This window comes from Mycteria americana, chromosome 5 (assembly GCF_035582795.1).
Source record: "Mycteria americana isolate JAX WOST 10 ecotype Jacksonville Zoo and Gardens chromosome 5, USCA_MyAme_1.0, whole genome shotgun sequence".
NCBI lineage: Eukaryota > Metazoa > Chordata > Aves > Ciconiiformes > Ciconiidae > Mycteria > Mycteria americana.
The window spans coordinates 35949758-35976840 of NC_134369.1; the positions used below are offsets into that span (position 1 = coordinate 35949758).

Consider the following 27083-nt stretch of genomic DNA (forward strand, 5'->3'; position numbering starts at 1 on the left):
TTAATTTGTGCAGCAGAGTGTTTCATGCATCACAGAAAACAAGATGAGCCCATGTCCTGGAGAGTTTCTAGGTAAAATTAGTGGTTCCAGCTACCTGTGTGCAAGTATAAAACAGTGGGCATTCTTGTACTTTGTTCTTCCTGACAGGCTAGACCACAGATTGTTTCCTGTGGTCAGGAGCCACATCTGAGAGTTTGGAGAGCAACGTATGCAAGTTGGGGACCTTGTAACTAAAATAACATACATTTCAGATGAGATCAGAGCTTATGAGAAAGAGGGGGAAAAAAAAAAGCTCAGGAAGGATATGGGTTAGAGATATGATTGCATGCATACTCAGTTTAGGCAAATCATGTGTTGTGATGGCTCACAGTGTTTTTGATGCCCTGTTTTATAGGGGGTGCTGAAGTACTGCTTTTTGAAGCAGCCCAATTCTGTTATCCACCCAAAATGACTATCTTTGTAAGGCTATTCAAAACTTGCAGTACACAAGGTAAAAAGCACCCTGTCCTTTGAATGGTTTCACTTCTGCGTATGAGAAGGGCACCTCCCCATGCTACCCTCAGAGCTGCTGTTGTCGGTGGCATTTCTCACTGGTAGTTAATATGCAACCACAATGTCCACAGAAAGTCTAGATTTCAACAATTATTTCTGTACCTTGACAATGTCTTTTTCAAGAGTGGCAAGGGAGGGGCAGGAAAGGGGAGATTTACTTTGTATTGCCTTAAAAAAGCTAAACAAACCAACTGTAAGTGACATAGTATTGATCTGACCTTCACCTAAGTCAAACTACATAAAATCTGCTGTAGATGTATGGAACAATTGCTGTGTAATTATATTCTGCTCTTTCCTACTGAACTGTAAAGCAGAAGTAAATTGAACATCTCGGATGATTTAAGGAGTTTGCTTACAAAAATGTTTTGGTCTTGCTCTCTGGTTGTGCAGGTTCAGGGCCCCACTGTGCTCTGCGTGCAGGCGCAGCATGGAGCAGTGTGCTGTTATTGTAATGTCCATAATTGTTCATCCCATTCCTTCCTCACCTCTACTTGCGGTCTCGCTTCTAGGGTATTGCTGTGCATTAAGCAGATGAGTTGGTGAGCTGTTCAGGGCTCTTCCCTGTTTTCTCCCAGTTTATTTTGAATTAATTTAGGATCCAGTAAGATGTTTGAGTAGTTCCAATACAAGTGAATCCTTGAGGATTTATCACCAGTGACTTTTATTTGTCATTGTGTTACTCACCTGCCTTTGATTAAATCTAGTTCTTCACAGCTAGGCTTTATAAACCAAAATATTTTTCAACTGACTGATCATCTTATTTTTCTCTATCACTAATAATTACATCAGGTGATATTTGAGCTTGTATGAAATGTTGTGTAACCCCCCTACTTAGTTCATGATGGAGACTGGCCACTTTATGCTTTCATTTTCCCTCTTCTAGCTAGTTTATATTCCAGGAAAGAACATCCCTCTTGTCCTATGACTATTTGCCTTCGAAGGGTCAATGATGTGATAACAGCAAAGTCAGGGAAAATAAGTCATAAGTTGGGTAACAGAGAAGAAAGGTGCAAACTGCTTGCTGGTTTCTGGAGATGTGGCAGGATGGGACAAGGCAAGTAGGTTTGTTCCTTATTAGACACCAGCGAACGCACACCGGAGCAGTGTAGGAAGCCAGACTTTGTTAGTTCTGCTGCTTACTGATTGGCTTGTTATTGAAGAATAAATATGTTAATATTTGGCTTTGGGGGTGAGGCATTAATTTTCAAGAAAAGCCAAAACCAAATAGAAATTTAATACAACAGTACGTAGGAAAGGGTGCACTAGCATTATTTTGCATCTTTCAAGAATGGCATGTTGCCTGTTATGTTACTAGTGGTTTGTTTGAGTTGCCAAGGACAGCCAATGCTTAGTGGTGCTAGGAGGCTAAGGCACCTTCCTGGAAGAAAAGCCCTGCTGATAACCAAAGCAGCTGTGGGATTTGATAGCCCAACAAAGGGGAGGGGGGATGGGGACACAGCCTCAACGGTGTTTAAATTTGATGCCATTTTAATGGTTAGCTATGATCACTTAAAGCCTTCTCTAGGCTTTACGTTGACTTAATGCCTGTGGCAGGTGCAGTCAGTTCAGCTGTACTATGGTAGCGGACCCATTTGAGTGTGATGGTGGTAATGCAGGTGGAGCCCGTTGTCTGGGGGAGCAGTACTCCTAGGGTGTTGTCCTCCGCTGCCCTTTGCAATGAGACCTGTATGTCCTTCAGTAATGGATTTCCATTACTCTGCCTGGGGGACAAGGCCTGTGATGGGATACTCATTTTAGTCACCTTGCATAGAAGGCTAGTGGATTGCTCTTGGCACCGCAATTAAACTAGCTTCTTGGTGGGACTTTTTGTGTTGATCAGGTCTGGTACAATTTTTGAAAGCTAAGTGCAATTCTTGGTCATACATGAGGTGGGAATTAAGCTCCTGTGTTGACTGTACCACATCTCTCTTCAAAATATAAAGACCTGGAGTAGGATATACTTCAAAGCTGGGGAAACTTTTCTCTAGGGCTCAAACCTGGTTTGAAAGAAGACTTTGGACCTAGAGGTGGAGCAGCTGTGGTTCAGGCACACGCTCCCCTTGCTGCATCTCTTAGTGGAGCAGCAATGTTCAGCAGTGGGGCAGGGTAGAGTTGTCTTAAAAACTATGGCTGAGGTTTTTTTGAGCCTACCCACTTGTTAAAGCTGGAAAAACAGCTTTTGGGAAACACTGTCACCCAGTGTGCAATTACACTGCTGCTTGTGTGCTTCTGCTGCACTGGATGGTGTGCAATTAGCCTGGTGTACCGCAGTGTTCAGCAGCCTATCGCATGTCAGGCTGCCTTTAACTCTTTTGCTCTTGCAGCTTTGCAAGTCTTGAGCCCAGAAATCCTCTCCTAAGTTTAGCTGTAGCCATGGCACAATGCTGAAATGTGCTGATGTGTCCTGTTGATTAAGTAGGCAGTGTGTGCTACAATGCGACGCCCAGCTTCGGAAGTGTATCTTGCATGGCACCTCTCCCTTCCTTCCTCCGTCAGCTTGGAAGAACCCGAGTGAATGGATGGCACTGTATTAATCCATTAGCATTTATGCAGCCAGAGCAACAAGCAGTGCTTTTATGCCATGACTTCACCTGCGAGATTCCCTTCATGCCCAGGTGAATGGGCAGAGGAGCTGTGAGGGCTCCTGGCAGAGCAGTTAGAAAGCCAGGTCTCAGCCTTCAAGGCTTCAAGAAGAACACGTGCTTCCCGGGGTGGTCGCAGTGTGTGGAAGGCTGCCGAGTTCTCCGTTAAATTCAGACAAGTGGGCTAGAGATGAAGGGCGGCACACAGGCCCTTTAAGAATGAATTGGCAAAAGAAGAGCTCAGTATTTAAATTTAGTGCAGGCAAAGAGGGAAAAAATTCCCTACAGCATCTGGTTTATATTACTGCTCTCTGCTTCAGTAGAGGGTGTGTTTACAGTGAAGCTCTCCGATACGTAGCGAGGGGGGGTGCTCAAGCTGTTCATTTCTGGGGGACTCTGAGCTCAGGGTATGCCTTGCAGCTACCCCCATGTCCTCCCTTTGGCCTCCTTAACTAATCCCATCTTGGCTGTTGAGCAGAGCGGAGGGGTGCCCTGTTGGGTCCGAGGTGTCTGAGCATAGCACTCCGTCTTCCAGGACTCTTCCAACAACGCTTGCTGTCCTGGCTGCTTCCCATTTTGCTCAGCCTAGAAATGGAGGCAGTAGTCCCCTGATTATGAGTTTATGTGGACATATGACCGGTGGCTACTTACAAAGACTATGAAATTGCTGATGCATCTGTGTCCTGGCTGCTTTAATGCTTTGAACAGAGCTGGTCACTTCTGACTTGTTCTAAAGACAAGGCTGAAGTTCCGCGTGGGAGGTGGAAAGAGCAGAAGGATGGCTGGAGTTTAGTTGTGGAATTTCTCTTCTCTGTGTGTGTGTGTGTTTTCTTTATTAAAGTGTGGCTTGTGGTCTCTGAGCAGTTTCAGCAGAGCCGGGCGCCAAAAGGAAACCTGAACATAGTAGCATTGGTGGAGCAAGCTACTCGTCAGAAAGTAGTAGAGCTTTGCACAGGTACTGCTTTGGACAGGTCTGTGGTAGTGGATACAAATGCTCCCTTCCGCCGGTAGCTTGTGCATCCTGCAGTGTACCTCCTTGAGGGCTGACTGCACCTCCAGTCACATATACTGTAAAAGTACAATTGTTGGACTCCGCAGCGAGCTCCTGTGCTCTGTTTGGTAGGCAGGGAGGTTAAAAATTCTCCTGAGTTCAGTAATAATATAAATGTATTGCAAGAGTTCATCATGTTCAAAGATAAAATACACATTTTTTTAGACCTAGAGCTGTGAAAAAGTAATTCCTAGCCCACAGGGCTAGTGATAATTTCAGCGTCTGCTATTTGAAACTTTTGAGAATAGATGCCATATGCTTCCAGGCAGAAGAAAGAGGAATGGAAAATTCTGGATTTATGTTCATGTATAATACAGATTTTTCATACGGTCGGTCATTCTCTCAGCTGCTGCTGGACCAAAGCCTGTTGCCACCACCGCCAGACTGAGATTAAAGCTCGTAACACAAATAAACTCTTCCCCTAGCTATTTTTGCAATTTCCCTTATCTAAGAAAACACAAAAATAGTCCCCACCTCCCCTTCTTCCTCCTCCTGTCCCAGGACGAGGCAGAAGCAATTCTCATCTCGGAATTTTTATCATGCCTTCTCTTTAAACAGCAGCAAAGGCAAGTAATAATTAATCTTTGCCTGATCCCATTCAAATCAGTTCCCCTCAACTACCAGTCATCCTTTATAACTGAATGCATCTCCCTACAGATGAATGAAAAGTTAAGCCCTACCCTTGCCTCTCTGCCATCCTCTTCCAACCAACCACTATCTTTTGAACTGCTGTGTTCATTTCCCAGTGACTGTCCTCCTAGGGGCAACCTGCTAGCAGGGGGGAGAAAATACCTTTTCTACACTTAGGAACTGCACAGTTGATGGCAAAACTGGCAGCACTGTGTGTGTGTGCGCCCTGTTCTCTTGATGATGCTTTGGGAAACACTGGTACCTGGGGAGATGTTCAGCAATTACTGCAAAGGGCCAGTCCTTCTCAAACTGTTAGCAATGTTCTTTGACCAAAACTGTGTATACTCTTAACTGTAGTATTACAGCTTTTTTTTTTTTTTTTTTTTTTTAGTGAAAAGTGTGTTTTCCACGGGGGAAAAGCAATACTGGGGTGACTTTGGTTTTGGGTTTTGGTGTTTGTGGTTTGGTCCCGCCCCCCTCCCCCCAACAAAAACGCCGAATACTGGAAATCCCCAAACCCCAATATTTTGGCCAGTTTCCTTTCCCTTCTGCAAAATACATTTGGATATGCAGCACAACTGTGTCTATGAGGTGGTTTCCAAAGGGAATTGTGTTTCCCATGATTTGCACCCGTCAGACTCCTGTAAAGCAAAGTACCATCCTACTTGGTAGCTCATTCTGGAAGATGTCTTTAAATGAAATCCTGCACAGTAGAAGAAAATGGGAGCGTGAGGCATCTGAACTACGGCTCCTGAAAGACACCACAACTCCACTGCCGAAGCAAAATCCTCCAACTCGTGACAAAAGTATTTCTCTTGTATGGACCCTTGTTGAAAACAGGTCCTTTTCTGTAGAGCAGCAAAAAGATGTCTCTGATTCACTCTAGCCAATATCTCAAATTGTTAGAGCTATCCTGAAACTTGCTCACTTCTCTAAAAAAGGTGAAATTGCAGCTGTCAATTGGGAACACTCACTATTTAGTAAGAAGATAGCTGGGACTATGGTTAGGGTTGAAATGGAGCTACAGAAAGGAAGGGAAAATCCTAACAACTTTAATGTAGAAATGTCTAAAAAAAAAAAAAAAATAATTTTAACTTTGTTTCTGGTGGGATTTTACTCTTCTTCCATCTTCTTTCTTTCCCAAGATAATATTTGCATTAATGCACAGCATCTTGGGACATTTGGCATGGCAAATAAGAATTGTCCCAATCCTCTTTCTTCCAGCCTAAAGCTGGCAAAAAAAAATTGATATCTAGCTGTTTTTATTGAAAATAGCTAAGACAGCATTAACTCAGAGGTATATTCATTTTCCTTGATGAAAATACCTGATTTTTCTCTTCTCATCTCTCTTCCAGTCCTCTGCCCACCTGAAAGCTCCTCCTTAGAGAGGGAAAACATTGGGTTTTTTTCTTCTCATCCCTTAACTGGGATTGCTGAGCTTTGGAAACAGTGCTAACATTTTTATACCCAGTATGATGCCTCCTCCTCTGGCTCATTGAAGAATGCACCTTTTATACCAGTGGCCTTTCCTATAAATGGAAAGACTCTGGGTATGTGCAGAGCACACTGGGGAAAAAAAAAACCTAGTGCTGGCACTCAGCATCCAGTTTACATCATCTGTCCTCTCCTGTGGTGAGCTCTTTGACCTCATCTCCTAGAAATGAGCAAATGCAAGAATGTGAACGTGTCTGTGGCTAGGGCTTAAATCACTCTCTGTCCTCAGGCATTGGAGTTGCTACAGCTCCAGCTCCTACCTTCAGATTATTCATATGCTTTCCTGACTGCCCTGCATGCCAAGTTAACTTCCCCAGCCAGATACAGTAGTGTGGTGTTACTAATCTAGGTTACGTTTGGGCTTGTTGCATCTTTCCAGAGGGTGACTGAGGAGCAGAATGTGACTTTTACAGAAGGTGGTCCTGGGCTGGTCCCCAGGCCCTCGCCAGTCAATGGGGATGTCTGTTTGCCCAGGGCAAACGATTCTGGGACTTGCCTCCCCGGCGTCCCCTCAACATCTCTCGGAGAGCGTTGTTTGAAGCCTCTAGCTCTTTGAGGTGGAAAAGTAGAAACAGCAAACGTTTCCTAATCAGCTGAACTGGCTGGTAGCAGTGTTTTCCTCCTAGTTCTTTCTGTGGTGTGTTTCCCCCTATGTTCCCAAAGGTTTTCCTGTCATCAGGACAGTGAAAATCTTGCTGCTAGGTTTAAAAAGAGATCAAATTTTTCCTATTAACATCTGGCAAAGTGTTCTGCATGTCTGCTTTTAAATAATGCAGCAGCTCCTTATGGCTCCTTTGGTCTTGGTTGGAGTCACCAGACTTTTTCTGTCATTCTGCCACTGACCCCTGCAGCACAGGGCCTGATCCCAACCCTTTGCAGTCAGTGGAAACATTCTCCTTGGTAGCCTTTGGGTCAAGTCCAGAAAGTTTGCTGACTGTGTTTCCCAGGCTTTACCTAGGGCATCTACTCTAACAGGTTCAACGCCTTCCCACAGTATTGCAGATTCCTGGTGCATGTGTCTTTAAGCCTCACTTCCTTTTTTCCTTTTCATAAAAGTTTTGGAAAATTAGACTGTAAAACCATAGCACAAGATTTTTAAAGAATAGATGATACCAATAGATACTAGCTCAGAGCTACTGTGCTACCAAGAACTGAACCTGCCTTTGCTAGTGGTTCAGGTTGAATAAAAGATCAAAGAAAAAAAACTTGAGTGTTTCTCTTTCCCTTTTAATCTTTGGTATCAGTCCCACATCTGACTTCTTATAGAGAGAGTTTCTTGTTTTGATAAACTGCATAAACAGCTTCAAGACAAAATAATTAAGGTCAAAATAGATAAAAATATGAGGTTTTGGTCATGAGATCAAGAAAGCCTTTAAAGACTACATCCCCTTAAAGTTAGGTCATATTCTGCTTAGATTCCCAGTCTGGAGTCTTGGTGGCCATGGGCAGAGCAAAGGAGCATGAGGTTGGAGCAAAGACAGCAAATTGGGGGAAGCCGAGAAGTGCTGTGCTGTCCTCAGCTAGGTATTATCTTGGGTGAGCCAGCATTGCCTCCATCTCTCTTAATGCAGTTGCTGCTGTCTTGGGGTTTCTGAAACATTGAACCAGAGCAGTCTGGAAAAAAGCTCCTGCTGTAATTATCCCCTATCATAATTTTTAATCTTCCACTGCCTTTTTTCTTACTTTGCTTTAGGTCTCCATCCTGGTCTGAACACACATGCTGGGAAGACCTGACCGGACCTCCCCTGCTTCCTTGTTCCACTGCAGTACTGAGCCTTAGTTCCTATGCTTGCTACATAGGCCTGTGCCCTGGACCCCTGGTACAGCTCCTACATTGGATAGCCCTTGTCAAGCTGTGTTTTCCTACCACTGCTGTTTCTGGTACCTTGGCTCAGATACTTGGACACCTCTATGCTGGTTCTTACTGTGCTGTCCAGGTGTACCCACAGTCTTGGCACAGATCCCTCAAAGCACACCTCAGTACCAGTCAGGGCTATATATGCTGGGTGAAGGTACGAGATCCCATCGCTTGCAGTGCATGTGGTGGTAAGGTGGTGTTAGAAACTTGCAGTAGCGTGCTTAGGGCCCATGAGGATGCTCGCTAACTAGACCACTCCTTGGGCTGTGATGCACACTGAGAAATAGCTTGCTACTCAGTGCTAGTGTAGACAGTTTAAATCCTGTTTTATCCTAGCTCTTAGATGACACATTCGTGCCTCAGAAAGGAATATGTCTTAAGATCCCAGAAAAGACCATCTTCATAATGTCACCACCCACAGTAGCTTTAGCACTTTCGGTATCCAATTAAAAATAAGTCACGATGCAATTCAATTTTAAATATGACCGTTACCTTAATAAATACCCTTCCCCACAACCACAGGACACACAGACACTGATACATATGAATTTGTGTTGTTCTTAGCTGTTTCCTATGCTGGGTATTTAAACTATAAGTGAAAATACTGTTGAACGTACGGCTGTGCAAACGTGTGCACCCACCTGAGAGTTACAGCCTGGAAGGAAAGATGCGCGTGGTCAACTCCCAGTAATTCACTGAGGATCTGATCATCCTGACGCTGCTTGTCTGTGCACTGTTGAAGGCCTGCAGGTTCAATGAGACATGTAGTGGGCACACTGGCAAGCTTGTACCACAGTAAGGACCTACTTCTCTTCATACATGACAAGGTGCAGATCTCGGCACCATCCTGATTACCTGTGCTGGCTTCACAGAGGTAACAGCAGTAAAAAGTGACAACTCCTGCTGCTCTGTGTGTGAATGAAAGGAGCACATCTACTTAGGGGTAGATAGAGGAGCAGCTCCACCTTTTCACGGTCTCTCTGTTGGTCTGTGTCACAGGGGTGGAGGTTGGAGGGAGAGAGGGTGCCTCGGTGGTCCCTGTTCAGAGTTCCCAAGGCTCAGTTCCATATTTTGCCTTTTGGAAGACATTTACTGCTTGCGTGGGATAGCGGTGGGACTTTTTTTGCAGTGCCTTTATGTAAACATTCAATATCTTGCCTACACCCAGATCAGTTAAATCCTTTCATCCAACAATAGATGTGACGTTCCCTACCTTTCATTTCCTGACATTTCATTTCCCTCCAGAATGGCTGATGGATCTCCCATACAGCTCCCACACGGGCTCTCAATTATCTTATGTCTGAGTAACTGCAACATCCTTTTTTTCTGACCTCCATGAAGCAATCCAATCACACTCACCCAAACAGCTGCAGCGATAATTTTTGTCACCTATCACTTATAAACGTGCCTTTCAGTTCATGTCTCTCCAGTAGCACCCCTTTCTTCACCTTGTTAAATGAGGTACCTGTCTTTGTTTTCAAGGACCCATGTTGCCTCTCCCATTCTTCTTATCTCTCTGTTGTGAGATATCAGCTCTCACCTCTATCAGCCCCTGATGCCAAATATCTACTCATTACATTTTCAAACAAATGCTTTCTTGCTCTCGTTTGTGCTGCCTCTGTTGCTTAGGGGTAATCTGCTATAGACAACCACAGTTTTGTTGTTTCCCCTCCAATTAGGGTGGCAGCACCAACTGAATGGACCAAATTGCACTGAGCAGCAGGATGTAGCTTTTGAGAACAAGGTGATGGCACCAAAACATAGCATGACGACACCAAACACTGGTGAGCGGATCAGTCCTGCAGTCTTGCATAGGAGGCTGCTGTTCAGACGCAGTTATGTAGCTTGTAGGGATTGTAAACTGTTTGTAGCTTTTTTCAGATAGGGTCAGTCTTTTTTGGATTAAATCTCTCTTTAGTTTACTATGATCTTGGTAAAGAACGTGAAGAGGTAGGTTGTGGGTGTGCTGAGGCCACTGCCAAGCACCCTGACTAACGCTGCCTCGTTGTTCTGAGATGCACTGTCTCATCTCTGAGTCTCATATTGAAAGTGCTTTGGAGCACAGAGCAGCTTTTCACCCCATGTCTGTGTCGTCCCTAGCACAGTAAGGTCCCTACCGATCTTCATGGCCCTTACTTCTTTGGTAGTACATGTGCATCACAGTCATCTTGTCCCAGGAGCTATTTTCTTAATTTTGGAAAATCCCATATCAAGTGAACGATCTTAACAATTGCAGACCTTGTTCAAAAGGAGAATCCTCTTGAGCTGAGTGGTGCATTTCACAGCTGCAAATGAGCATGAGAACTCTGAGCGTTGACAGGATGTTCTCAGGGACAGTGATGGTGGCCAAGGGGACAGTTGTATCCAAAAATCTCTTTTCTTCCTGTACGTTTTAGCAAAGAGTTTGTGTCACCAGTGATGGGAGTGAAGCCCAAATACATAGTACATCTATGCCATGTAGTCTTCAGAAACTGTTGGATACAGGTATCACTTCTGATTCCTTGCTCTTTGTCAGGGAGCTCTCAGGCTTCATGCCATACGCTGCTTTGGAATCCCTTTCTCACTAGAAATGCAGCTATAGGTTCTTTTAGCCAGAACATTTGCTATCATCCCTTAGAAAACCTTATTTCAAGGTTTTTCTGCCTTCCAGAGCTGCAGAGTCACTAAAGTTCTGCAGCCTGAAAAGCCCAGAGCAACGCTTTGTGCTAATTTTGTAGCATCCATACAGAGCTGTAGGCAAATACGTTGTTTCAATTATTCAACCTGTTTACTTAGCTCTGTATATAGAAGGCCTGGATAAATGAAGCTGTAACTTCCTCTTCTCCCTTCCCCTTCATCAGCAAAGTAAACAGCCAAAGAAGAGCCACAGAAAAAGCACCACCTGGGAATCCTCCCAGGAAAGCTGGAGGAAGCAGCCCGTTAGGGCAGCAGCATGCGAGAAGGACACGAGGGCTCTGGGTAGTCCCAAATGTCTCTGAACCTACACTGCAGAAGGGCTTTCAGCCAGGTCAGCTCCTGCACTGCTGGCTTTGTGGACTTAGTATAAACTGATAGCCCCCCTGTCCTACCCCATAAGAGCAGAAGCACAAGACAAATCTTGAGCTCAGCAGTTGCATTTACATCTGCCTATGGAGCAATGTGAATCCACTGAGGGAAGAGTGCTTCCCTGCTCTGCTTCTAGTTGAAAGAAATCCCATACCCTTCTCCTGTGCTCTCAGACAAGCCAGGGCTAGAGCGGATCCACACATCCCGATTTGTGTTAGTGTGAGGTGTTTGCCATCTGCCCCCCAGCCTTTTCCTGGGACTGAGTGGGTGACATCTCACCATGAAATCAGTACTGGGCCTGGATGAACCCTCTGAGAGACTTTGGGCGATGAGATGTAAAGTGCAGGCCTGCCATCAGGGATATAAGGCTGCTTGTGAAGGTTTTCATCCTGGTGTCCTGGCCCAATCCTGCGCTGGACAGTTGGAGTTCAGCCTCCCTGAATTGAACAGTGGCTTTCAGTGGTTTGTTGCCACTTTTCAGTCTATGAATAGTTGCATCCTAGTGCTCAGTAAAATGATTTCCTCCAGTATATCTTTAAATGCTATAAAGCATTTTGGAAGCTCAGCATATAAAGTGCAGAGACAAGCTCTGTTTAATTTTTGTTACGGGAGAGCTTGAAGCAAGTTGACATTTATGAGCTGATTTCACAGGAGAGAGAAGAGCATAAGGAAGAACCTTGCTAGTCTGACCTTCACAATAAACTCTAAAAGACCATACTTCTAGCTGGTTGATCTCCTTATACAGTTTTTTTGCATGGTTTTTGCATGTCTGAAGACTTCTTGTAAGTTCCTAGCTATTAGTGCTCCCTGGTAACTCTGGGATAAAGAGAGCTTGTACTTTACTGATCTGAAATGCCAGCCGACTCATTGATTTAATGGTTAGTAGCTTTCAAATGCCAGAAGCAGATTCTTCCTGAAATGGTGCAGCTCTGTAGCAGAAATGGAGTCAAAGGCTCCAGAGGCACAAATGTAGAGAAGAACAAATATTTACCCTGTGTTGGACGGGAAGTGCGCTGGATTGAGATTTCTGCCCTCGCTACTTTAGCCTGTTGTTAGCTAATAAAAGAGATTGTTCTGACTCCAAAGCAGTTAATACCATGCCAGTGGAAAAGCAGTGTGGAAGGGACTCCGGCTTTTTTTTTGTCCTGTCTTCCAGGAGAGGAGAATTAAAAATTGTGCAAGACGGTGAGAACTGTATTCCACTGAGCAAAAATGAAAACTCCTACACTGAATTTACTTGGGCTTCTTGCAAGTGATGTGCTGATTCATTGCCATCGTCCAAAAGGATTAATTGATTGTCAGGAGGGGGTTTTTTGCCCTACGCAATGGTGCCTAGGTCCTCTGGACAAGGAGAGGCTTTGGTGGTGAACTTCATATTCCCAGTGGGATCTAGCCTGGCTTATGCAGTTACAGTTAGGTCTGGGGCTTGGGCTCTTACTGCTGTAGTGTTGTTCTCATCCTGAGCTGCAGAGACAGGTTTTGGGAAGTGGCTAAGAAGCAGTGACTGAGCTCTGTTTTTCCAAGTTGCAGGGGCTATGCCCTGGAGTTGGGAAATGCAAGTAAACTTACAGTTTTCCTTTTCATCTTCAGTAACTTTACGCAGCCACCAAATGGTTCTTTAGGTGGGTGCTTGTAACACAGTACAATGTAGTGATACCTCCCATTTTCAGGACGTAGTACTTCAGAAGCATCATGGGCTCTATTTTGTCTTTCAGCCACACTTGGAACTCAGTGGCTACAATTAAACCAGAACAGGACATTACCACTGATGCCAATGGTACTAAACTCCTTTTGTGGAGATGGTGAAATGGCACTGCGAGTGTCTGTAATGATTCCTTCTGAATATCCATTTAATTCCTTTGGCCTTTCTAAGAGAATTGGCCAACTCCAATTGGCCAACTGGAAAGCAAAGCTCTTCATTGTGCAGCATTGGTCTCATTGACCATCACACCTGTAATTCTTCAGAGGTCGGCTGTTGATAGTGTAACTCTTCAACACAAACCAAGCTCTTTGAACCACCCCTGTGTCCTGGAGAATGGGCTCAGAGAGTAAATGCTGAAAGGGTTTATCAAATGCCTTTCTTCTTTTCAAAATTGTTAGGTGGCTTCAAATGCAAAGCAACGTGCAGTGGAGATATTTCAGGTTAGAAGATGAAATTGGAGGGTATGGCAAATGGTGGCTGATCTCTTAATTCCAGTTCAAACAAAAGGCACTTTGGGTGGCTCCCTGGGCTTGCAATGAGGTTTGTGTAGAGGATCTCCAACCCCTAGAGCTCCTCTGTGGGAAGAGGACAGCCATTTGAGTATTTTGGGGCATCCTAGCAGACATCCAATTACACCAAGGAGTAAACCCAAAAAGTGTAGTATACAGAGGTGAGGGCTGTAGGACTGCACTTTCTCCATTGCAGCTGAAAACCACTAATATATATGTGTATAAAGCTTCTGTCACTTGCAGCCTGTGGGCACAGAAACTATTCAGTGGGCCAAGAGACTGTGTTTTGGCTTATCTGATCACAGTTGTACTTCATGAAGGGCCCTTTCAACACCCAGTTTTATTCGCTAGGGCTGTTGGTGTGATCTGTCTTGTCCAGCCCTGGCCTTTCTTGTGCCAAGGTGTTGACAGGATCCAGGATTACTTTGTAATTACTCCCTAATTAACTGAGCACCTCCTTGTCAGCTTATACCACAGCCTTGGGTAGGAAAAGAAGCTGCAACCAAGCCTGTCTTTTGAGTCTGTGTTGAGTGTGGGGAGAGTGACAAGCAGCCACCCACGAGACCCCAGCAATTCTTCCAAGTGCTTTAAGGTGTGAAAGGAGGATTCAGAGGAGGGGTGCCACAGAAACTGTTGGAGAGCAATAGCACCAGGAAGGGGAAAATCACATCAGACCCTGGGGGTTAATGCTGGTAATGAATTAGTGCTGAGTGCAGGGAAACTTGGACTGGATGGTTGAGATTTGTTTCATGGCTTGCCCAGCCTTTCAGTCCAAAACCTTCTGATTAATACGCTAATGATGGCCTAGTCTGTCTGTTCAAGAAGCAAGAGAGCGCGAGCTTTGTGGTGACTGTGGGTTAGCATCCTCCTTACTTGATACAGTATATTCAGCTCCCAGACTACCAAGATGGAAAGGATCCCATTTTGGGGCAGCTGGAACTGCTTTATTAGTAACTCTATTGCTTAAAAAACCTGTGCGTGCAGCAGTTTTCTGCCTGCTCTTAATAAACGATTAGTTGTTACTAGCTGAGTGCCTCAGTCATTGTTCCAGATAATTTCATTTAAATAAAATTCCTTGCAGCATGGAATCAGCTGTAGAATTTGTTGCAAGAATTAGGAGGTGTGTCTCAGCAGTCCTGTAATGTATGGTGTTGTAGTAAGCAGGCGCCATGGAGAGTTTGCTTTTAGGCCAGGCAGGGAATGCAGCCTTGGCTGTGCAGTCAGAAGCCCAGGTGCACTCCTCTGAACACACGACTAGCAGAAGAGCAGCACTTGCAGCTGGGTAAATTGATTTTGTTTTCCAGCTGTGCATGATGTATTGTTTGAATATCCTGCTTTCTTTTCTGGTGACTGGAAAGGGAGTCTTCCTGTCATTTCCCCTACAACACTAGAAGAAAGCCTGGGCTAACACCCATAGCTTTCAGCCTGTTCAAGACCTCACTTTGCAGAGCACACGTGCAGACAGCATGAAACTGTGCTACTAGGCTGAGATTTGTGTGCTAGCAGCTCCATCCCCTCCTTAACAGGAGCCAAACCTTTGTGGACACATCTCAACAGCAGAGCTGTGTTGAAATACTTGCTTAAAATTCATGCCCCAGCATAAACACAAGGAAGGGGGGTGCCTTGGTGGCCATGAACACTGCCTCCCTTTGAGCATGGTGGTGGTGTTCTGGAGAGGCAGTGCTCCAGTGAATTCTTTCTCTGGTTTCTTAAGCCAGACCTTTCTCCTGTCAGAAAGGAGGCAAGCAGCACTGCTCTGGCTCAGTTACAGCTTCTCCGAGGCTGTTACACAAATATGGCAGTCTCTTGGCTGTGTCAGAAAGTTTACACTCACCCATGGAAAGCACGGCTACATGGAAGAGTGATTTAGCAAGGAGAGAAGTAAAGAGCATCTGGAAAGGTCAGATAAAGCTGGAATGTCACTGTCGCAGCCACAAAGAGATAAAACTGCCCATTTATTTTTTTTAATATCTGTCATTTATGTGGTTGTGGTTGCTTCGACATTTACATTGCTAAAATTGCTCAGTGGCTGAAGTGCCTTATGACTTTTCTTGCAGCAAAGAGCTCTCTAGATCTGCTCTCAGCAGTGTCACGGCACTGCTGCTTTCCAGGCAGAAGCATTCTTTAAACTTAAAAATGTTGACTTACTGTCCTGCTTCCCCAGGTTTCAGGAATGTTGCCTGGGCCACTTTGGTACCTGAAAGGTACTGAATTTGGAAAGGATAGTGTGAAGAGGAAAGGTTATTGGCTTTCAGGAACAAAAGCAAAAGTTTGGGAAGTGCAAAGAGTACCAGAGAGTGTGTGTGTGCATGCACGTGTAATGCAGGGAGAACCAAAGGTGGGTTTGCAGTTGGCAAGACTGGGAGATACCTGGAAGTAGCTAGCTGAAGGTAGGATCTCATTAGAGCTTTGGCTGCAGGACCTCTGGCAATCACCTGGCTGTTGTTCTTAGTTAACTCATACCTGGGCAAGGGCTAATACAGTGAACTCTGAAGAAGCAGGGGCTTTTCATGTCATGTCAGAAAAAGGGTGTGCGTGCCTGTTAAAATAGGTATGCAGGTAAGCTTATAGAGGTTACCCAGCAGTAAACCTGCCTCATATGCTGAGGCAGCAGAACAGTTAATCATATTTGCTTGCCTTTAGTAACATTTGTTATTCTTTTTATTATCTGACAGGTTATATTGTGGTAGAATATGAAGGCCCTATTGTTTGTACAGCACCCAGCACACAAATAGTAGGAGTTGATCTCAGTGTCAGGGATCTTGCTGATGAAGCTGGGGGCTTACAAAAAGGAAGCTACAAATCATAGCTAGATGGGAGCGGGAGGTGCAGAGGGCAATGATGAGAAATGCATGCATGTACATGCAAACGCACATGTGCTCCTTCATCGAGCATCCTCCATTGTGAACACTGAACAAGAGGCAGACCTGCAGGGGGGTCCTGGCTATCTGTCGTGTCCAAAAACGAAATTAAGAGTACAATGTATGGAAAGATCCAAGGGCCAAGAAACACACAGAGGTGCTCTGTTTGCACCTCTTGTGCAGTTACCATAGAAAATTTATAGTGTGAGATTTGTATGAAGAAAATCTAGTTGATGGTATGTTTTTGTGCTATTATTTAACAGTAAGTAGTTTTCCAGCTCTGTGAAATTTCCGTAAGCCTCACGATTAACAGAGTATTTGTTTCCTCATCTTTAGGACAGGGAGTTAGAGGTAAGCAGGAGAAGAATCTCCAGGCTTCTGTGTCTGCAGGCAGCAAGAAAGCACATCTGCTGCCTCAGAGCAGTGGTTTGAGCTCACAACTGAGGAGACTGTGCTTCCCACCTGGTAGTGCATTTCTGCCCTCCAAACTGGGGTGCACCTCACCTCACCCCAGCAAACACAGCTGGTTTTTTGGTTTTGTTTTGTTTGGGGTTTTTTTGTCTGGCTGCTCCCAGGGCTGGGCCTGTGCCAGAAAGATGGCTGGCTGATCTCAGCAGCCCTTTCCGCTTTTGAAAGCTTGTTTGCTGGTGACAGGCAGCACAGCAGAGCTTACCGGCCGCCTTGAGCCGATTGCCACTGCTAGCTGTGACTCAGGGCGTGGGGAGGAGCGGCTGCGTTGCCCAGAAGGTGGATGGGGCGAGTGGGTGGTTTCAGTAGGTTTCCTAGAATAACAAAAAGGATCCTGTGCAGATGCATGAAGCCAAGTCAGTAAAAATGGCTCCAAACAAGACTGCCAGGACTGCAGGACCCAGCGGACAGCAAAAATTTCAGCTCTCCCTTCTTCTCTTGCTCCCCCTGACTTTTCTGCCACATATCTCCAGCCTTCTCCTATCTGTCTGTCAAATCTCCTAATTTACTACTTTGAAGTAAGAAGATAATTTTACTCCTGTGCAGTATATGCAGCAAATGCAACATAAAGCTGTTTTCTGATTATTATATTTTGATGGATGTTGCTCTGTGTTGGTTTGTGAAGCATATAGTTTGTAAATCCCATTGCAATTATTAAAAGCATTCATAATCCTGCTTTCTTGTAAAATGGCCTAATGCATCCACACTGGGCTGCTGGTTGTTGCTGTTCCCATATGCTGTTGTGCTCCTTATGGTATTATGCTTATTGGAGTTCATGTAGGACCTGAAGGGTGCCTTGAGAAAATGTCTGCACAGCTGGGAGTTGTCTAGTGGGAACTGCGTGTGCTCTATTAACCCTTCATGGTCCGTGTCCTTGAGGAGCTGAGGCATCAGCTCTGCCACTGATGGCTAATGGCAACGTTTTGCAGAGTTGTGTTGCTTCAGCATGTCTGAGGCTGTGATGTGGTGGAGATGGCTCCAGCAGAGAAGTTGGAGTGCTGGCTCTGGGACTTTTCCACCAAGCCTCGGGTGACTCTTGCAGCAATAAAAATACTCTCACTGATCTGGTTATCCGGCCAGGTTTTATAATAATGCAAAGTTTAGAAGATTTATGGTTTGCTTTTAATTTCATCTGTGTTTCTTAGAAATGTAGACCCGGTCACCCTCTTCCATCCTCAAAATGTGCCAAGAGACGCCCAGTTCAGCTATACTGGGATTATCCATGATTTAAAGCAGAATTTTCTGATCTGCTTTGGGCTGATTAAAGCTATTTCAGTTTTGTTTTCCAAGAAGTCATACAAGAAATAAAAGCGCAGTCTGATGGCCTGTGAGTTATATCTCAGGCTTCCTCCTCAGTTCAACATGGATTTTGTAATGTGATGCAGGGCCAGTCACCTGCGTCAAAGCAAGACAAGTCACGAGTCAAAGCAAGACTAGGTGTCTTGCTTTGTTTTCCAAATATGAGAAGGAGGTTCATGGGCATCCACAACCTTCCTGACATAATGTGCTCTCATACTTTGATATGTGATGATGTTTTAGCATTTGAAAGCATCTCTGCTCTCATTTGCCCCTCTGGAGGCGTGAAGGAGCCTGGCTGCAAAAGGGAGCCAAATAAATGAACCTCTTCTCACATAACACAATGCAGGCAGTGGAATGAAGAAAGCAGTGCCAAAAAGATGTATTTCAGGATACAGGGCCCATTTTCAAATATAATCGCTCTTATTTGGAAAAACAAAAACAACCCACTTTTATTTCTCGGGGGAATAACAATAAAAAGCAATAAAAGGTGCTTAATGACTTTTTTTTTTTTAAAGCTTCCAAATCTGGAAGGAAACCAGGCCATCTTGAAAAAAGAGATCCCAGGCTTTCACAATACATGCATCTGTCCAAAGGGCCATTGCCATGAAAGTATTTACAGCTGTGCTGTTATCCTGCTCCATCCCACAGCCCTGGTGCAGAGCAAGGCCAGAACACAGCAGTGGGAAGCTCAGCAGCTGTTGAGCGAGGCTTTTTCCAAGGAAAGATTCTGCTACGCTATTTGTAGTCGTGTAAGCATGAATGCGAGCAGGTTAGTCAAGGAAGCCCAGCTTCCAGACAAATAAGAACAAGCCCTGGTGCTCTTTGCCATCTGGGGTAATCTTTCTTTTGAAATCCTGTGCATGGTGTAAGTAGTGGTGAAGCATTTCTAAATTTTTGGCATGCCATGCTTCAGTATCAGTTGAGTCTTTTCTGCTGCGGTTCCCCAGCAGCCTAAGATGGCATGACTGCTGTGGTCCACTCCACCCTCCTGCTTGGCCCACATATGCCCAATTTTCTCTTGCAGAGGCTTGTTGGACTCTGCTGAACTGCCTCCATGCACTGACTGAGCAGAAGACTAGCCTTACCAAAGAAAGTAAATAGTTCTTTGCTGGGTCAGTGAGTTGAATTGGCTCTGGGAGCATATCTGGGAGGGGGAGGGAAGAAAGACCTCCTTTCCTTGTGGTAGCACTGAGCTTTTGGAGCCACTCATTTTTTGAGTAACCTTACCCTTCTATTTAAAGAGTGATTGAGGGGTTGTCAGTTTGTACAAAGGAAGGGTTTACTTGGTGTCCTATTCAAACACTGTGAAATGCATTCATTAGCACTTGGACAAACTTGTCCGCCTTAAAAGAACTAGTTGCTACCATTTACTCTTAAAACATTATTTTGTGTCAAACAAGTGGGAGCAGCTGCATCTCCAGGTTGGGCTCTTCGATTCATTGATTTAAGACCATGCCACTCTGAGGTGTTTTATATTTGCTTCTCGTGTTTTGCCGTCAAATGTTAGCACTTACTTTTCTCTTTCAGACCTGTTCACATGGTGCTCTTTTGAGATAATCCCTACTATTACATCTCTGGGATGAGACGGTCTCTTCCCCGTCAGTGCCCCACATGCCCATTGTTCAGAACATGGGCTGACAGATTGCAACCACAGAAAATGTGTCTTGTCATCAGTTGTGGTGAAATTCATTTCTCTCATATGAGAGATCCTCTTATCCTGACCACTTGAGGTCAGAAGGCATTCCAAAAAGAGTTTTGTTTAGCCTGAATGCCGCTGGCTGTGTTGTAGTTTGGACCTCAGTCCTTCCTGTACTTCAAACTCATATTATTACTCCAGTGGTGGTGCATAGTATCACTAATTACAGAGTGGCTGTGATTTCTATCATTGAGGTGGCTGCAATGATCCTTCTGCCAGAGGCTCTCAAACAGTGGGAGTTTGGGACTGTGCTAGACAGTAGTGTTGCTAAGTAATGCTTACTTTTATCCTTTCTAGGACCTGCGCTTCTGCTGAGACAGGTGACAGCATCATTATTCAGAAAGCATTTACTCCTCCACGTGAGGAGGGAGGGAAGGTGGGACAGTCACGCAGGGGAGGGAGGTCTGCTTAGCAGAAAGTCAGTGAGAACGGAGGCAGCAGGACAGACACTACTGGGATGTGGTTTATGTGGCTGAGGAGCTCGGCACGCTGTCCCTCCATGTCTGTCTAAGGGCTGCAGTGTTTGCTGGGGATGGAGTAGACCAGAGGCAGTTGGCTGTAGAAGAATGGTCCTTTTTTTGCTCAAGCACCTGTCTAGAGATGAGAAGATATGGAATACTGTTGTCTGTTCTCCTTCATATTATGTTAAGAGGTGTCATCTAGTGTCGCTGGAGTCCCTAGCACTCTGAGCACCTAGCATGCCTTAAAATCCGTTTCAAGGTATTCTAAACCAAACACAAAATGCAGGGGCCTCTCCAGAAAATCAGACATGCTGGAGCTGTGAAGTGACTGTCTCTGTCAGACTCCCTCTGTCATGGGAACACCCTGCAACTTCTTTGAATATTTAGGTACTAATGCTTGTGCTCCACAAGGACAACGGGTGGAAAGATGATAACCTAACCAGCATTTGAATCTGTGTCATGGTACCTAGCAGCACTGCTTTGGTTCTGAACTGTTGTTTGGCTTCTGGGAAGATTACTGACTGCGCTTTTTTTTTTCTTTCTGTCTGTCTTTCCTGTGTTTTAGACATTTACAGCATGGTGTAATTCTCACCTCCGCAAGGCTGGGACACAGATTGAGAACATAGAGGAAGATTTCAGGGATGGTCTTAAACTCATGTTACTTCTGGAAGTCATTTCAGGTGAGAGAGGTTCTGTGTGGTGCTCTCAAGTGTTCTGAGCATCTCCGTTCTGAAATCTGTTCTCCCCCTTTCTTGCAGAATAGGGACAGCAAGGGCTGTAATGATGCAGATTTTGCTGGAATATAAGAACAGCTGCTTTCTGATTCAGAACAAATTTCTCCCTAACGAATATCTTGTCTCCAGCAGTGACCATTAATGTGCTTTTGGAATGTACTCCAAGCCTCATGGCCTGTGCAGGCTTCCCATTGCATTCCTGCTCCTGCCTCTCTGCTTTCCTCTGCCTGTCAGGAATGCACAGCCTCCTGTGAAGGCTCAGGCAACGGCTCTTACTGCTTGGCAGGGCTGACAAAGCAGCTCTGGGAAGAGTGTGGGAATGCTGCACTGGCAAATCATACCAAAGCCACATGACAGTGGGAATAGGATAGAAGTTATTGGAAGAGAGGAGTCAAACCAGTAAATCTTCTGTGTCGTTCAGTTTCAGCTATGACTGAAGTTTTTCCATTCTAGTTTCAATCTGAGCTCAGTGCTCAAGCCTTCAGGGGAAAAAAAATCCCAAAGAAAAGCAAAATCCCAGAAAACCCAGTCTGAAATAAAAACAGTGGCATGAACATGTTAGGTCAGATTTGTTTTCACTCCCTATCACAAATGTCCCACTACTTGACAGATATCTCCCAGGGATTATTTCATATAAGCAGTAATTCCTATTGATATGCTGATGAAATAAATACCGTAGTCAAGTATTGTGGGAAGCATCGAGGGGGGATAAGACTGGATGTATGAAACTGGGGTTGTACAGTCACAGACTTTTCTTTTGATGGCTTTTGATAGCCAGTAATAGCAACCCAGTGACTTGTACGCCTGACCTTCTTGGTACATTTTCCAATAAAATTGCCATGATAGAAGCACTCAGACTGCCTTTCCTCTGTCCTTTTTCCTTCCCCTTCCCCAGCTCCTGCAAAGATGCTATCAGTATATGCGTTTTTCAGAATTTATGAATATAGGATAAAACTTCAGGGTTTTTGCCCATGCTGGTGGTTTGGAGGGATCAGAGTTCAAAATATTACCAGAGCTTTGCAGCAAGTACATTGCTTCTGCAGTGCCTGTAAGAAGCGAGGTAGCAGAGTCCTATTAGTTTTTCTGTATTTATGTTCCCTTGCAGAGGAGAGGCTGCAGCCTGGAAGCTGGGGCTTAGTTTCTAATTGCTGAACTGGAAGACAGGGGAGAGAAGCATGAACAGGGGAGGGCGGATGAGGCTCAGTGCTAAAGCAGAGGGTCTCATATCTCACACTGCTTAATTTTCTTGCCTCATCTCCCGTTCTTCCTCTCCTGTTCTCCCTTTGGGAGCCCACCAGCAGGGCCTGTCGGACCTTCCTCAGTTTGGGAAGAAGCTAACAGCTTCCAAGCACACTGGTGGTGTGGGCATGGCATTTCCCCATCTGCTGCAAAGCGGCTCTGTGCCCGCAGCCTGCTGCTGGATGACCAGCCAGCAAAGGCATGGGGAGCAGCAGTAGGCTGCATCCCACCAGAGGCCATGATCCTTCACACACTAAGTACTGAGCATCCTTTCCTTAGAGGCAGCAGAAGCTAGAAGTGCAGTTCTCCTCGGTACAGTGGCAATAGAGGAGAAATTTAGTACAGTTGGTTTTTTTCCCATTTCATTTCCATCATTGGCAGCTCCCTTTCCAGTTGTGAGCCCCGCTGCTCTTACGGAGCCTCCTTCCAGCTGCTGGCCCCCCTAGTAGCCCCTTTGGCCCATAGCTGGGGAAGCAGCAGCCCAGCCCAGGAGCCACATGGGGGTAAGGAGTCTCCTGCTGGTTGGCAAGGGCTTGCCTGTATGTTCCTGTCACGGTTCCCACTGATCGCCTGCCAAAAGGGTGAGTCTCCGGATGGCTCCTAGCCCTCCAGTTCCAGCTTCTGGCCTTTCCTTTCAGCTCTTGGCTCACTCCACACCTTCTTCTTCCCGTATTTTGGGGGACTGCAGAGCTGCTGACGGGAATTTGGCGTGGGCAGGGTTGCTCTGTGACAGGCTGATCTTTTCCTCTAACCCAGAGGGTGATGGCCATAAGAGCCTTCAGCCGTGAGAGCACTGGGCTGGGCTGGCTGAGAGCCGTGCGGAGCTGAGCACCTCCTCCGCCCAGCCGCCCGGCTGGGGTGTGTGGGAGCGCGGGAGTGCTATCTCCCTCTGCCCCTGCTGCAGTGGTGGCTGCTGCCACGCTGGGAATGGAAGCTGCATCAGGGAAGCTGCTGGAGACCCTAGGGTGGGAGAGGGACCGCACCACTGGGGCTGTGGGAGACCTGTTTCAGGGCAGACCCTCCTGTGTGTCCTTGGGGACACGTTGCTGCCGGGCAGCTAGGACAGGTAGGAAGCAGTCCTCCCATCCGACGCGACTTCCCAAAGCATGGGAAGCAGTGATGCTCTGCAAGAGGAGAGCACCTCAGTTTCTCAGCCTTCTACCTTCTGGTGGTGAGCTGTGCTGCTGATGGATGCCTTTCCAGCCCAGCCAGAGCCCCTCAGTCCCCCAGCCACTGTGCAGTGGGGGAAGCTCCGTGGACAGTCCTGGGACTTTCTCATTGCGAGTCCTTTCCCATTGGCCTCTGTGGTGGGAAGGAACAGTTGGGCCCCCCCTAGAAATTGCCCCAAAAGATACACTTTCATTTTTTACCACGTGTTTCCTTCCCCTGACAAAGCCATTTTAAAAATAATACTACAAGAGTGAAAAAGGCTAAGCTCATGTTTAGTACTTTTAAAATAAAGTTATAAGGCTTTTTTTTCCCCTCCAAACAGAAGGAATGACTAATTGAATTTTTTCCTAAACAAATTTGCTGTAAACAACTTCTATGCCAACACTTCCTTGCATTGTTTGGCTTTTAAAGTACAGCCTTGGGCTAGTACATGAGAATCAGAGAATGGAAGTGAGTAGACCGTTTTCATTGTCTCAGCTGGGAGAAGTACTGAGAAATAAAGCAATGATGCAAATAGCTGAAAGTAGAACATATTTCTAGCAGGCTTCCCTTTTAACAGTCTACATCATTAATAATGTACGGCATGGAACCAGATGAAGTTTTTCTCTGGAAATCTGAATTTGTAATAAAATCCAAGTCTGAAGCCATTGGGTTTTGGGACTTTTTAAGTTCCCAGAAAAAATTATTCTAAACCAAATATCCTAGTGTGGTATTTGAGAGAGGAAGACTGCAGTTTTGCAATCACCATCAACTGCTTGAGGATTGCATTACTGTCAGAGGGGACAATTATGCTCTCCCCAGCCCCAAGGAGAGCAGTTCAGATGCTCTCCCTTGTGTTGGCAACGCACATCATGCGGCCACAAGGTGAATTGGATCGGCTTGCTGTTCCAACAGAAACCTAATCTCTTGTCTTTATTTTTCTTTTTGCAAGGCTAGTTTATAGTCACATCAGCTGAAGAAAATGGTTATTTTTTAGCTGGCTCAACCCATTTGCTGACATTTGGCAGTATAAGTCTGCTTAAGTCTATTGTGAAACTACATGTAAAAATGTCATTGTGGAACTGTCACAAAAAATGCTTCTACTTTTATTTAGAATGACTAGCATTATCCAAATGGAAAAAGAAGGCAACGTACCATGACGTGTACTTGAGGCTCCATTAAAGCAAAAGAGACTTTTTTAATCCTACGATGGGAGTAGTACCATAAATACATCTTTTTACTTAAATTGTCAGACATCAGTGTTTCATTTTGAAAATGAATCTGGTTTTATCCTTAAGCTTGAGAGCTAATGACACCAGCCTACAGTAGTCACTGAAAGGATTTTCATTTCCAGACTTTTCTTCTTTGTAGGACATGGCTGTGGAGATAATCTATTTTTCTCCCTTTTAGCTTTTCCTCACTCCTTTGTCAGGAAACAAGCCATCCAGTTTTAGTATGAAAAAGAGTTTTTAAAAAGTACTTTTCTTTCTCACCCATAAGCCTCAAATAAAGGTTTTGAGTCAGCTCACATTGACTTAAATATTCAGGTTCAAGATATAGCAGGAGACTTGGAACTGAATAGGTCAGGTGAGTAATTACTTGCCTAGACTTGCCCATTTGATCTCTTTTTAATTATCTCATAACTTTTTTTCCAAAGTGCAAAACCTGCTTGCATTTTGTTTAGATCTTTTTTGTATTCTGGAGCTTGTGATCTGAAAGTGGCTGTTCTGCTAATTTTTTGGTGTTGTGTGTCACATACAGGTGGTTCCTGATGTCCTGTCTAATTATATTTCTAGCAGAGGTTCCTTTGAAAATTCCACTTTTCTGTCCAAGCTTTAATTTTGCTTACTCTGTGTTTTGGGTTAGTGTTAGTAAAAGTAAACTGTGAGCATAGTTACAGGCAGCCTATCAAGAAGGGCATGACTGCACTTAATGCAACTCTTTCAAATAAATAAGGTCAAGAAAGTGCTTTTCCAAATCTTCCAGCTTTGTTCCTGTCAGGAGCTGGCGTTTGCCCCAAGTCTCATTTCTGTCAGAGATTTACCTGCCCTCACCTCAGAGCTACGCTGCTTCCCTCTCTCTGCCTCATTATAAACATCTAAAATGCATACCACTGTATAAAGACCATTGCATAGAGTTAGAAATATGTCAGACATGTCATGGAAAGGAGTTGAGATGACAGTCCTTACAGTTATAAGGCCACTTGCCAAAGAAGTGATTTTATTACCTGATACAGGCAGTTGTGGCCATTCAGTGCAGAGACTAGAGAGGTGCAAGGTCTGTATCCTGGCTGGGGAAAAGAAAAGGCAAGATACAAGATTACCCTTATATTTGACTGCAGGGATTTCCAAGAAGGAGAGATTCGCTTTGTAGATTGGGTGTTGTAAATGCTGGAGGGGAGCTCCTCACCTGTCTTCGTGGGGGAGGGAAGTTTGTGCTATTTCCAGGCATCGTTACCTGCAATTAATGGTACAGAGGTTAGTTCCACTGCCTAGCTCAGTGTGGTTTTGAAGGACCTTTTCAGCTCTGATACAAACCTGCTATGGAAAGGACTCAATGCCGACAGTTCCTCTGTTATTAAATTATCTGAGATGCAAAAAAAATATGCTTTTCTGTCTGATTCTTTCTGGGGGTACTTAACAGTGAGTGTGGCTGTCCTACATTCACTGTCGAGAAAGGGTGCAGGGAGGTCTACCCTCTGCCTGGCTGAGCAGCGGGAGCCACCAGCATGGGGAAACACGCACCAGGGAAGAAAGGGTTCAGAAGTGTTTTCTAATGCTTTTTTTTTCCCCCTCTTTTCTTATTAGGTGAACGTTTGGCTAAGCCTGAAAGAGGCAAAATGCGAGTGCACAAAATATCCAACGTGAACAAGGCCTTGGATTTCATTGCCAGCAAAGGAGTCAAACTAGTATCTATTGGAGCAGAAGGTAAAGAAACAACCTGATTTGTCTGGCCCCAAGCTGTGCTTAGCCGTTGCCTTTCTCTCACGGCTGCATGTCGTTTCCCTTTGTGCCTCCCTAGTCCTACCATGTCCTTGTAGAATAAGCCATGGAGGAAAAAAAAAGGGTTATATTAGGCCTTCACTCTGGATTTAAATCCTACCTTCACACCAAGCTGCCAAACCTGATTCCCACTTGGGCTTATTGGTCAGGTCCTCCTGCTTTTCTCCTGGTTCTCATGAGTTAAGGAAAACATTGAGCAGTGGCAGAAACAAATTAATTGGGATGTTTCTTTCTCGAATGAAGAACAGTCTCAATTGAAAAACAGCAGTTACTTGTATTTAGCTTGTGGAAGAGCTGCTGGGAAGGATCCCCTATTGCTGTAGGACATCCCGTGGGTCAAAGCCAAGTGCAGTCCCCAGCACAGGTCAAGGACCCCAGAGGCTCAAATTTTCAGGGCTTCCAGGCTTCTTGTGCATCCCAGCAGGCTGGGTGCTCTGGCTGGAAGCCTGTGTATTGTTGTGTAGAGACCATTGTGGGCAGCACCAGGGATGCCCTCAAGATGAACTTGCGGATCATGCAGACAGCAGGGAGTTGTGTGGGATTTTTTTTTTTTTTTCAGCAAAGATGGTGGGTGTTTTGCAGATATGTCACCCAAGACCTAGAAGGGCTTGCAGGTTAGTAACATAGTCTGGTCTTTTATAAACCCTAACAACTTGTCATCTTATCCGGATTGTGTTTTCATGACACTTGTTTTCCTCTGCTCTGGACCTGTGTGTGTGTCCTGCCTATGGACTCATGTTGTCACTGTTGC

General features: G+C 45.1%; 1 protein-coding gene across 3 annotated transcripts in view; it reads left to right on the top strand.

The window, feature by feature from the left end:
- The window catches only part of ACTN1 (actinin alpha 1), a 92196-nt gene that overhangs the window by 23568 nt on the left and 41545 nt on the right, over positions 1 to 27083 (top strand). For all 3 annotated transcript variants that reach the window (XM_075502946.1, XM_075502944.1, XM_075502945.1), the window contains exons 2-3: positions 20774 to 20888; positions 26138 to 26257. In XM_075502946.1, the coding sequence (XP_075359061.1) occupies positions 20774 to 20888; positions 26138 to 26257 (235 nt within the window). The remainder of the gene's footprint in view (positions 1 to 20773; positions 20889 to 26137; positions 26258 to 27083) is intronic.